The 13,237-nt window shown below is 42.7% G+C and overlaps 1 protein-coding gene across 3 annotated transcripts in view; it reads right to left on the reverse strand.

The window, feature by feature from the left end:
- Positions 1–13,237, reverse strand: part of LOC310961065 (uncharacterized protein) — a 156,251-nt gene that overhangs the window by 28,065 nt on the left and 114,949 nt on the right. For 2 of the 3 annotated variants that reach the window (XM_083933005.1, XM_083933006.1), the window contains 9 exons: positions 9,679–9,833; positions 8,045–8,256; positions 7,550–7,757; positions 6,336–6,432; positions 6,019–6,247; positions 4,942–5,067; positions 4,309–4,431; positions 3,759–3,785; positions 3,093–3,174 (listed from right to left, as the gene is read on the reverse strand). In XM_083933005.1, the coding sequence (XP_083789131.1) occupies positions 3,093–3,174; positions 3,759–3,785; positions 4,309–4,431; positions 4,942–5,067; positions 6,019–6,247; positions 6,336–6,432; positions 7,550–7,757; positions 8,045–8,256; positions 9,679–9,833 (1,259 nt within the window). The remainder of the gene's footprint in view (positions 1–3,092; positions 3,175–3,758; positions 3,786–4,308; positions 4,432–4,941; positions 5,068–6,018; positions 6,248–6,335; positions 6,433–7,549; positions 7,758–8,044; positions 8,257–9,678; positions 9,834–13,237) is intronic. The other variant, XM_083933007.1, reaches the window with a different exon arrangement.

Genomic DNA, 13,237 nt, shown 5'->3' on the forward strand with positions numbered 1-13,237 from the left:
AGATGGTTTAAGAACACGTTTCTGTTTTTCTTCCCCTTCCCTTTTTGCCTCCTCCTCATACTTAGATTTAAACTCTGCCATTCTGGAGAGAGAGCTAGCGCCAATATCATTTGTTAAAAAGTCTACAACTTTAGCCAACTCTAAATCTCTGCTTGACATGGACTGTTGCTTGAGCAGGAGTGTGTTTTCATCAAAAGGAGGGTAATACTCTGAGAGGGCACCTTTCTGTGCCTCCTCAATCTCATCTTTGGAAAATTCCTCCCATTCATCCTCAGAGGCTCTCTCTTTACCTGAAATTGCCTTACCTTCACTGATGACATCTTTCTGTAATATCTCACTGACTTTCACTAAATCTTCTTTCACTTTCTCCACTAAAGTAAATGGCTCCTCGTCCTCTAACTTGGTCTCTTTGGGAGTGCCGGTATTTGACGTTTGGACAGTTTTAGCAGCTGTCTGTGTGTCTGTCTGTAGGATTGCTGTCATTCTTATCAGATCCTCTTTCATGTCCGCTACATCTTTTAGTATTTCCCTGTTGGAGGTTCCAGTTGGGTGGATGATGGGCGGTGTGATAAACGGAGGGGATTTCAGTTGGGAATTTATTTTTGAAGTGGTAACACAGGAAGACAATGAGGAAGGAGACAAAGATGCGGAACGGGAAGAATCTGGCAGTGCCATTTTGAGAGAACCTGGCCCTGGTTTGGCAGGGGTGTCTGGAATGACACCGTGTAATGAAAACACAGGTACAGTCACTGTGTTAGAGGGAACTGCCGAGGTGGAGGAGGCAGCGACAGATCTCAGAGTACCGTAAGCAGAGCTTGCTGCTGCCGACCTACGCGGCGAGGACAGTGATCTAAGAGTGCCGTAGCCTGACACAGAATATGAGTCTATAGCTTCATTTATGGCTGCACTGACGCCAGAGGTTGCTGCCTGGGTGGTGGCCTGGATTCTTTCTTGAAGGCTGGCACTTCTCTCTGAGATTTGGCGAGAAGAAGGCGAGGATGGTGTGGAGGAGGAGGATGGATATTTAACAGGAGAGACTGATCCGTTCATCATGGACAATTCTGAGGAAGCTATGGTTGTCTTCCCAGTTGAGGAGAGAGACGAGAGGGATGTCCTCCCACCTCTGGACGACAGTGTTGAATCGACAGAGGTTTTCAAAGAGGACATGTTCGAGATGCTTTTGACAGAAGAAAGGTTAGGTGTGCCTGCATCTTTAGCAATTGTGGACCCAAGGGTAGTTTTAAAAGGCAGATTAGAATTGTATATGTTGTACTGTGTCTTTGGCGATGCTGGAGCAGTAACAGATGACTTATCCGGTACAGAACCATTGGGTATTGAGTGAAGTGGGGAAGTCCTTGATGTGTATGCTGAAGCGAGGCTTCTGATAGAGGCTGGATCTGTGCCAGAGGACACAAGGCTGGCACACCCCTGGACAGGGTACTGACCCAGCTGGACAACGGTTTTGATAGGCGAAGGCATAGTCCTGTAAGACCTGATGGGGGATGAGGACACTAAGTTGCTAACTGATTTAACTGGGGATGACAGGGTAGGTTGTGGTGGTGGTGGTGGAGCTCCAAGGGTGGCTTTGATTGTCGCAGGGCATGCAGGTGACGGGGAGGAGATGGGCCAGGTGGTTTTCAATGGAGAAGCAGCTGGTGAGCCTGCCGGTGAATCGGTAGAGGTGAGGGAACCCCCCACTCCGACGGGCCTTGTTTGACCAGGGACGGTAATAGGAGCAGTCGACCATGATGGGTAAGTTCTGGTTGGAAAGACAGGTTTGTGAGGGTAACCAGCAGGCAGTGTTCTTGCTGTTGTGCTTCGCTCAACTGCTGTTTCTTCAGATGATATCGGAGAATCAATGATAAAGAAGGAATGGATAAAAATAATAAAAAAGAATGTGGAGTAGTAAAAGTAACATAAAATCATGATGGGGAAGGTAAAGGAAGAAAAAATGTGAAACAAGAAGAGATCAGAGGAGGAAGAGTTGGTCAGTGACGCAGTCCTGGTATCAAGGAAGGAAAAATAGCAGTTTCATGAAGTGCTGATATTTCAGTATTGATTGAAGATGGAGTTATGAAAAGAAACTGTTGTGTTTCTGTGTGATTCAGGATTGGGACATGACGGCAACGACAACAGCAACAACATAATCGACAAACTTAATGAAGCACATAGATCAGCAAAGTAAAACTTCAAAGACGATGGTGTATAGACTCACAATTGACAACAGAAAAATGGTAAGACAAATGCACCAGGATCAACACAAAAACAACTTCTCTCTTTGGAATTAAGATGCTCTAAAATCAGCATATGGATTCTGGCTCTAAATTCAATCCGCTTTTTAAAGTGCCTTTTATCTGTTTGGTCTAAAAATTACATAATCACAAATTCCCCAAAGACAATTTTCACACTATGATCCAACAGAGCCAATGGCTGCAGAGGTTTCCATTTTCCTTTTATTGTGTAACAGACAAAATATGACAAAATGTGTTTTCCAAGACATAAGTTTTGGCCCATTTTGTCATTGCAAGGTCGATAAGAACTGGTGACAAGCAGTGGTAGTGAAAAACTGAAAGAACACCTGAAAGAAAGCCAAACTCAAGACCTCCTAACATGCATGTTTGTCCAAAATAAGCTGCTACATCATCACAAAGCCAAAAAGAGCTTTACACTCAGAGGGACAAATGAAAAAAATCAGAATAAATTTGACTTTGAAGTCCCTCCCAAATGCCTAAAACATTTTGTTGGTAAAAGAAATAATTTGATGTTGCTGCAATTGGACTTCAAAAACTCAGCAGTGGAAATCAACCAAACAAACCCAGAAGAAGTACAACTCACAACGTGGGCAAGCACAGCACAAAAACCACTCATTGACCCATGCAAAAAGATGTACCATGTTGTAAAACAGGCATGTGGACAGTGCATGTTATGTGGGATGAGAAATATGCATTTATTACATTAAAATCACATCTATCTACAAATCGACCACGCTTCTTACAAGTGAATTAAAATTGTCAATAAGCTATCTTATCCACGAAAAATTGGTATTATTATATTCATCAAAGGGTTTTGTTAGTGAAAGTGTCAAAACTCACTCAGTGCAGGCTCGGCCAGATAGCTGTAGCGCTTACGTAAGGCTAGGGATGCAAAGGTATGACGTCGCTCTGGCTTTTCAGTCTGCAACAATAGCAAACAACACAAAAACCTATTAGTTCTATGGTGCTGCCAAATGACCAACATTTGGACCTTATAAACGTCAAATTAAAGCAAACCCAATTGTCTGAATTACTTGGTATTAACATAAAACAAAGCCCATATTTAACAGTTGCATAATACAGCAGCAAAGTCTCCTTTAAGTATTCACTGCACTTAAATCTTCTATTTTTGTAAGTTATAATAATGTTACTATGCCAAACTAGCCATATTAGCTAAAGTTAGTCACAATAAGGCTAAAACTTTAAATTATAAGTACTTACAGGTGCAAATAATCAGTTTTTAAGGTTGAATCTTAAGGACAATGTAAGTACATCTAAACTCCACAGTCATTTGTCTTAAATACTGTAGAGTAGAAAGGATAAGGGTTGGACAAAATGTTTTCATATCTACAATATATCATGCAAAACTAAGCAGCTAAAGGTTGATTTGAACAAGGAAAGCTCGTTTTGTCCTTGGAGAAGCGGAAAGAATAATGCTATGATGAAGCAGGGCCGCTTATAGATCTAGCGCAGAGGATAGCAAATGGTGGGGAGGGTGTGGTTTACCTCATCCTCGGCATCTGACTCCATTTCCTGGTTCCCAAGATGCATTGCAGATACAGGGGGAGTAACATAATGGAAAGCAGGGGGGAAAAGAAACATCAGGGTGTGAAAAAGGAGTGATTGACAGAAGAGAAGCCACTTTAGCAAACTCAGCAAACAAACAAACAAAAACAAAAAAACACAGACTCAACAAACACCCAAAAAAAGTATAACGCGCCAACACTCAGCAGCAAATGAACTGAAGCCACAAAAAGCCAGCCCGGTAATAAAAAAAAGCCTTTATGCACAAAAGCCCCTCAGCCAAAAGCATGTCATCCAAATCAAAAGGTAGGTAGGAACAAAATGAAACAGCCAATGACAAGAATCCACTGCATAGTTAACCAATTGACATAGAGAGAAGCTTTAAACAGATAAAAGACACATTGGCGGCAGTTTGGCCAAAGTCTTTCTCTGTCTTTCATCTTTCATCTGTGTTATTGGAGCCGGATGTACCCTAACCATGAGTATGGTTATGGAGGTGATGACAGAGAATGGAGAGTTCACGCTACCTTACCTTTTTCACTGCGGGAAGTGTGATGTTCAGGTTGCACACGGCGGTTTGCGGAAGGCCCTTTATGGTCTTACACTCTTTAAGGAACGTAAGACGGCCGCAGGGCTCCTGGCTGGGATCTCTCACCTGAAGAGAGAACATTGCTTTTTTATGTACCTTGTTTCTATTTAAAGTTGAGTCTGAACCTAAATCTAGTATGGTTTCAAGATGCCACAGCAGAGCATATAAGCCCTTAATTCAACAATAAATTTCCCTTAAAAAAAACACCTTTGACTTTTCTTTTCTTTTCTATTATGCATAACGTTATACCCTTGGTGCCCTGCTCCTGTAGTTATAATTAGTTGTGTTGTGATAGTGACTCCTGATCTAGTTCACATGCAGCAATTTACCAAATGATACAAGAGGATTGATTATGAGATTAGAGTTTAACGGGTCGATCAAGGACATTTATCGGTTGCAAAGGGAACTAGGTTATTCCCTGTGGACTTGCGTCATCGTATTAAAAGCTTCTTTGGTGAGCACACAGTTTTAACAGCAACAACATCGTCCCAGCTGCCGTGTTTCTCCAGCATTATGTCCTGTAATTTTATGTTTTTGGAGGAGGTTGTAGGTGTTGATAAAGAGTGTATGCGGTACCTTGACACAGAAGGGCAACCGGTTCTCCTTGAATGCGTAGAAGTTAAGAACCAACTGCTGACCACCTTTAGTGAGAGGAGCCACGTTTCCGTAGCAGTCCACGTAGATGGGCCGGCCCTCCAGAACCTGAGAAAGCACATCACAGAGGTAAGGACAACGTGCAACAACAAAATGCAGGTATTCCTGATAAAGGTCATACCACAATTTAAATTTTAACAAACGCATTAGCATGTTCATTGCTAAAGTCCGCACCTTCCTAGTGACTGGAACGAGTTGCAAAAGATGCTAAAACTTGACACTTTCATTCTGTTACCCTCCTTTAGTAAGTCATTACAAGCAACAGTTTCTGATCACTGTGCCTGCTTCGAATTTGCTTCTCCTGAACACAGTACATACGTAGATCTCTGCGGTTGCAATGTACTGTACATATTGCAATGTTTTAACGTAGTCTGATGTTATTTTACAGCACTCACTGCATCTGTGTTTTCTGGTCTTGTATTGACTTGTCGGTTGCCTCTTTGCCATGTCGTCGTTTTAAATGGGAATTGGTTGTCAATTGAGTTATCTGGTTAACCCATGCAAGCCGGATGCAACGTCCGCGTGTATATACCTTTAAGACCTGATGTGACATCTGCATGTTTTGTGAAGATCTCGTCATTTTTAAGACAAGTGACCGATGAAATGCAACGCGGTTCGCTAAAATACAGGAGGAAGGAGGGTAAAGGGGAAAAAACAAAACAAAAAAATCTTTCGCACTCTCACACGGAAGAATTGACAGAAAAAAAAGTTGAACAGTGACAGACAATGACGGACAACCTGAGCGAGAGGAGTGACACACAGGCAGACTACAGCGTTATTGACAATGAATCCGACTTTCTCCTAGAACATAATGGTTTTTCAGAAAACCCACAGGTTCTGGGAGATTGTTTTGAAACGATGCTTATGTTTTGGTTTAATTTCATGGCAGACTTAGGTCTTAATGGGTTAAATAAAGATAAAATAATAAAATAAATTCCTAAACCTGACCTTCTGACAGGTAAAGAGTAGATAATAACAACCTGATAATAAATGATGTACCTCTATGTCTTTGCTCCTGGCCACCTCCTCAAAGTTCTCCTGCTGCTCCAGGGTCTTATCCACCTTGTCGTCCGTCATACAGAAGCACCTCAGTCTGGACTCCACCGGGTCGTTCGTCTTAGCGAACACCACAAACTTGGCCATGTAGGGCACGCAGATGAGCTCCCTGTACAGCTGCATGGCCAAGCCCACCGTCTCTGGGATCTGGTGGCAGTCTGCTAACCAGAACCTGCACAGACGATATGATAAGAGATAAGATAAACACAACAGATTCAGAATAACCAAAGTGTAACACGCATGCATGTGGCTTATCTCACCTGGCAGACACATTAGTGGTGAAGGAGACGCAGTCGTTGACGAAGGTGAGAGGAGTCGTGCCAGTGATGTCTTCCCACTGTGCTGGGGACGTACCACCTGGGATACACAGGACGATTTTCTAATATGATTAATTTTCTACGTCTAATATACAGTGACTGTGGAGCAACAAGTTAAAAGAGAGATACATTCGACATCATCAACAAGCTTTTCTTCTAGTTAAGATATAACTTTATTCATCCTGAGGGAAATACAGGAGTTGTAGTACAAAGTAGAAAAGAATGCAAATATAAAGAGAGCAAATAAAACTAAATACAAATACAGTTAAACAGTCCTGTATGTGTGATAGAAACTGGTCAGTAGTATATAAATTATAGGTCATTGTATAAGATTTGTAACTTATACAATAATTAGCTTGACTAAGATGAGTTCAGTGTTATGACGTAAAATAAAGGTCACCTGCAGCTTTAAATGATCATTTCAGATGATTCAGATGTCTTTTTTCCCACAAAAAAGTTCAATTACCAACAGTCATTATATGAAAATATGTAATTGTATGTCCCTGCAACAAAACTCTAACTCTGAATACAAAATAAAACATTTTAGAATTGAATTTAAAAGCAAATTGATAGTTTTTAATTACTTTTTTGTGCTAAACATCTCATCACTTTTATCTTTACTAGCTATTAAGACCAAAAACGTCAAACTATGACATGATCACTTAAACTTATATGAAGCATGAAGGGTTCTTTTCATTACTCATGAATGGGTTTTATTCATAATAAATGTAAAATGTTAAATAAAACAACAGTAGAGCCAGATGTCAAACCTGTTACTTTTAATGAAAACACCCCTTCAGTGATAACGCAATGCTCCGAAAGAACCATCTGTCTTTTATGACGTTTATAGTGAAAAGACAAAAAAGGATCCTCTTCCCTTTAATTCATTTTCTTTGAGTTATGTAATGTCTGACAGAGGAGGAGGTTGGGGGGTGGGGGTGCTCATTGATCATAAAAATGATTAAATGCCCTCTACTCTATATGCAGACCTCAAAGCAGCACTGTTAAAACAACAGAGTAATTCAATACTGCCATCATCTATTCTCTAGCTCATAACTTTTAAACCAGATCTTAAGCCAAAATATCCTCACTCACAAGGTCTAGACCTCAACTTGGTCCTCACAAAGATAGCACTTAAAGTCCCACCACACTCATACCTGTAATGCTACAGAGAAGGCGTAGACATGGAGTCGAGTCCCCTTTGTAGCCGTTGGCGAGCCCCTCCCCTGAGAGAGGCGGGATAGGGATTGTCATGGTGATGGGCTTGTGGAACTTCCTTCTTCTGGGCTCCACGGTAACGATGGGGCTGAAGGTGGCCCGGTTACCGAGGATTTTCTTCACGGACTCGTCGGGCACCGGCTGGGCCTGGGAAGAGAAGAGACCAGTGATGTGTGTTTACGGGGCTGTTAAGTGTGACCTAACACCTTTTCAAAATACGATTTCCTGGTCCAAACACTTTGTTGAACAAAACAGACAACAGCGGTCAAACCTGTGAATATTTACGATCACTCTTCTCTTCAGTGAAACCCCTTTTCATGGATAGGATAACGGTAAAATGACAATAACGTTGCACTGCGGACTGGACCGTTACGACACGACTTGGCAGCTTCAGCTACTGTGGTCACAGTTCTTTCTGACGTCTCTAAACTCACCTGCAGGCCAACTTTGATCTTCTTGGTTAACGCTCCCTCGGGGAAGGAAGCTTGAACCAATGGGACACTCCGACTGCACAGAGTCCCGCCCTCTGGTCCCATCTGATTGGTCTCCTGCCTGATTCGAGACACTACGGCAAAGTACTGCGGGAAGTCCTTGGTAATGATGCGGCAGATTCTCTTCCTCTCCAGCTCCTCAGGACTGTCCAGTTCTGCAGGAAATACGTAAATGACATCAATCAGTCATTTATATAAATACGTGGCTAATAACACCGTAGATGTTACAAAAGCTACATATCTGCTGAGTCACTTTTGTGAGGCATCAGTCAGGGCTCAAGATCCTGCAATCAACGCCCCTCCCCCTCAGTGTTGCACCGTATACCGATACTAGAAAGGTATTGCAATACCCTGCCAGGTCCATCTTTGCGCATGACAGCTAGCTAGCTTGGAGAATAATAATATGGGGCAGTGAATTTAATGCATTTACTGTTTATCAGACCACAAATGAGACAAGAATTAGTCGGCTGGCACACCCAGAGGATCAGCAAAACTCTCTGGCGAAGTAGTTTCTTAGCGGTGAGAAGTGAGGTGGAGGGACCACCGTTACCTTGCTAACACTTGTGCCGTCACTTTGGTGACTTTGGTCTGACTCTGAGAGAAAACCACACCCTCATTCCTAACGATCAACTTATTTTCATGAACAGGTTCGTATGATATCGTACAAAATCTACAGTGAATGGAAGTCAACAGCAAGATGGTGACTGGTCAGAAGTGGACTGCAAAATCAAGGCACCAAAATGACTTGCTTGCTTTCCGGGTTTTAGCCTAAATAAGGTGACGGACGCATGAAAACCACTTGATAAGGATTAGAAAAAAAGGTTGTGGTTTGGTTAAGTACATCCGGGAAATGAACAGTAATGGGAAATGAACCACGCACACCCGGGGAAAAGTCCTGTGTTTTCAATACCTGAAATACACACAAAATAAAAACGTGGAAAATGCACGAATAACTGCGCATTACTTTCCGTTGTTATAGGTACAAAAAATGCATGAGAACAGCCTGAAAAGATAGAAATAGAAAAAGCTGGGTAATAATAACATTAGGGAAACAAAAGATCCTTGAAATGAATAAAAGTAGTCCTCTGAAAAAATATATTTATTGAACTATATTTACTAATCTTTGGACTTAAACTTATTAACATACCAGTTGCTTCATTTATTTATTCTATAGCCATATTGATTTACTCCATAGGCATACATATTGATTGCTAAAATGGCCTTTCCATAATTTAAGGTTTGTGCCATTGTATCAAGATAAGGCAGATATCGTATCCAAATCATGTATCATGACAACACTACTTCACCAACCAGATCCGACCAAAGTATCAGCATGGCTGAGAGCAGTACGTCCATAGACAACACTATTTTTCACCTGAACAGTTCCTACAAACAACACTTATGCTTTCAGAATGATTACTAAGACGCTGTAGTCACATAACTCCACACATAGGGGCCTTAAAAACACATATAGACATGTATTTTTGTTTCAATATACAAAAACTATCCTGGGCACCACTAGGAGACAAAGTTTTGACTAAATCATGACAGAAAAAAAGTCAAAACTTGTGCTTCACCTTCATCCATCCCACTGAGGAGCTGAGCGAGGTCGTCGGTCTTGTAGTCGTACAGATGCTCCTTCCACGCTTCTCCGTTCTCGCTGCGCAGCAGGATCAGCTCTCTCTCTTGGCCTCGCATCGAGCCAAAGTGAGGGATCTCCACTATCACAGGCCTAGTAAGGTACATGTTATTATTATTATTAATAATTACACTACTGAAATACAAACAATGAAGCCTCTCTTTAAGCATGGACAGGAGATAAAGACAGATATAAGTGCATTCAGTTGGTTAACTCCACAAACAGAGTGTGAATGATAACCACAGGTGTCAGGTACAGGTACGAATGAACTTTGGTTCTGCTGATGACAGAGTTGCCTCATGATGAGAGCTGTGTGGCCGTGCTGCAGTTCATTGGGACACTCACAGTGCAAGGTGTCATAGCTTGGCATGACAAAAAAAACAGAGGAAATGGAAGGAGGAGTGACGGGGAGAAAGCTGCACAGCCCTTATTCAAACAAGGCATGATGGAAACACAAGAGAGGAGGATGGATAATATACTCTAGTAGCCTGAGGACCGTTTCTCCTCAGAGTAGAGAGCAAAAAAGGATCATCCCTTTAATCCCCAGAGATGGAGTGCAACAGGCTGTAACATATGCCTCCAAAAAACAGGTCAATGTCCTGTGCACCAGCACACCGCCAATGTGTTTAACAAGGAGCCCCAAGGCTCCAGTCTCCCAAAGCTGCTGCCACACACACAAACACACACACACACACACACACACACACACACACACACACACACACACACACACACACACACACACACACACACACACACACACACACACACACACACACACACACACACACACACACACACACACACACACACACACACACACACACACACACACACACACACACACACACACACACACACACACACACGCAGTAACACTCCTTTCCTCCTCCGATTTTACCTTATCTGGACTCGTTTAACTACAACAACATTCACATCCGGGGAACCAATGAAGAGCTGTGACAAGAGTGGCTGCTAGTTGGCTAATTCCCCCACAAACCATGCATATGTAAACTTAATCATCAATGATCCAACATGCTTTCGTGCAGCAGGCTGTGGCTCATGGGCGGGACCAGGGAAGTGAGCTGGTCCAGACAGTTATGTTACTGTTACCGCAGATGCTCGCAGCGGCCCCGGTACCTTCATAAGCGGGAGCGGTTGTCCAACAAAAGTTCAGCTCAAAACTGTGGTTTAGTTTAGATGCTAACATTAGGAATTAACCTCGAATGTTTACGGTGAAGCGGTTGAGCTCTTAAATCTATGGTTAGAGTTGGTATGGGTGGTTGGGAAGTGAGTCACATGAGGGTTTTTGTGAGTGTTCACAAATCTATCATTAAGGTGATGTAGGTGTGCTGTGATTGATGATTTATGATGAAATATCTACATTTAAAAAAACTAATTAAACAAAGTCATGGGATTTAAATCATTTATTATTATTTGTATTAATTTATCTGACCCAGTTTTGGGTCCTGAACGTATCATTGGCTTATATTTGGTGATTAACAAATTGTAATGTGTATTTGGATGGATTATTTATTTGCACTGCATAGAATTGTTCTGTTGAAAATACAACAATCACAATACGAAATAAAAAAAGAAAAGGACATAGTCCCATGTGTTGATCAGAGTTGCAGTGTGCAGTGTTAGGGCACAGCTTGTGTGTAAAGCTAACTGTAAAATAAACACTTTTAATAAAGAAAATGTTGCATTTTTAAGTGTTTGTGGATCCTGACTGTCTGTGCCCACCTGACACATGCAGAGCAGAAGATGCATCATTGGACTGAACGAGTTATTTCAGACTTCAGATTAAATCCACCTTGATAAACTAAAATAGTAACATGCTGTTCACACTTTATCAGTCACAGGAGATGTTTCTGTCAAATGATAAACTCTGATACTTTAAGTATATTTTGCTGAAAACCTTTTATATAGTAACATGTGTATGCAGGTCTTTTAACATGTTCCCTTGAGTGCTTAGTTTCTCAGACTCTTCCCGGGGCCGTGTTGGCTGCTAGAATATAATGCATCAGTCGACTGAGGGGTCGCCGACGGATGATTTCAGGGGGAAGAACCACCAAGGTCTGCACTTTATTCAGTGGAGGTGTCAGCCGCAGTAAAACCTTCACACTCCAGAATCACTTCATATGTTTCACTTCATGTTAGAGTGAAAATGAGTCAACCTCAGGTTACAGAAACTCAGAGAATGTAAACATGTGAAACCTTTGCTGTAGAGTTTTCAGGATCAAAAGTACTGTGATTAAAAAAAACATTTAAAAATACAAATAGGCAGGAAAGAAAAAACTTTTTTTTAAGTTTTATTTTTCAATACAACACGTCTTTGCGTGTTTGAAGAGTGGCGTCAAACCGGATCACCCGGAGTGAACACACACACGTTTTCTTTTACGAGGGAGGGGGGAAGGAGTTTGGCGTCAAACCGGATCACCCGGAGTGAACACACACACACTTTTTCTTGGACCAGGGAGGGTGGAAGGAGTTTGGCGGGAACCGGATCACCCGGTCCCCGCCTTCCTCCAGGTCTTTGGGATGCTGCAGCCTTGGGAGGGAGGGATGGAGGGATGGAGGGATGGAGGGAGGGAGGGAGGGAGGGTGAGGAGTTGGTTAGGGAGAAGAAGAAGGTGAATGGCTGAAGAAAGACAGGAAGTTACTTCTTTCTCTCCTGGCCCTTCTTTCTTTCTTTTCATCCTCCTCCCGCTGTTTCTTTGCTCTCTTCTCCTCCTCTTTCCTCTCCTTTTTCAGCGTCTTTTCCGCCTCTTTCTTTGCTTTCTCTTCCTCCTTTTTCAGCTTCGCCTTTTCTTTGTCAGTTTTCTGGGCGAGCTCCTGGAGGCTGATCTGACGAACCTCAAGTTCGCCGTTTTGCTCCGTCAGGACTTTGATCTTGTCGTCCTTTGCGCTCATTTCTTTGCGCCACTCCTCCTCTTCCATCTCCCTGCTCTTTCTTTGCAGCTCCCGCTCTCTTTCGGCGCTCTCCTCCTTTGCGGCCAGCTCGCACCTCATCTTGTCTTCCAGAGCGGTGAGTTTTACTTTCCACTCTTCCTCTCTCTGGATCATCTCCCTCTCTTGGTCCTTGAGCTTGACCTCTCGCTCGGACTTCACTGCTTCCAGAGTCATCTTGTCAGATGCGGCTTTGGAGATCAGATCGTCCCTTTCTTGGGCGACCAGGCTCAGCTGGACTGCAAAGTCCTTCAGCTGAGTCTTGAGCTCAGCGTCTACCTCCTGCAAGCTGACGTGACGTTCTTGGAGGTCAGCGTTTTCCTCTGTCAGGAGTTTGATCTGCTGCTCATGCTGCTCCTGCACTCCCTTCACGCTCTCCTCCTTTGCAGCCAGCCCGCACCTCATTTTGTCTTCCAGAGCGGAGAGTTCTTTCTTCCACTCTTCCTCTCTCTGGATGATCTCCATCTCTTGGTCTTTGAGCTTGACCTCTCGCTCCAACTTCTCAGAAGTTAATTTGGAGATCACCTCGTCCTTTTCTTGGATGA

Source organism: Echiichthys vipera (assembly GCF_963691815.1).
Source record: "Echiichthys vipera genome assembly, chromosome: 18".
NCBI classification, from domain to species: domain Eukaryota; kingdom Metazoa; phylum Chordata; class Actinopteri; order Perciformes; family Trachinidae; genus Echiichthys; species Echiichthys vipera.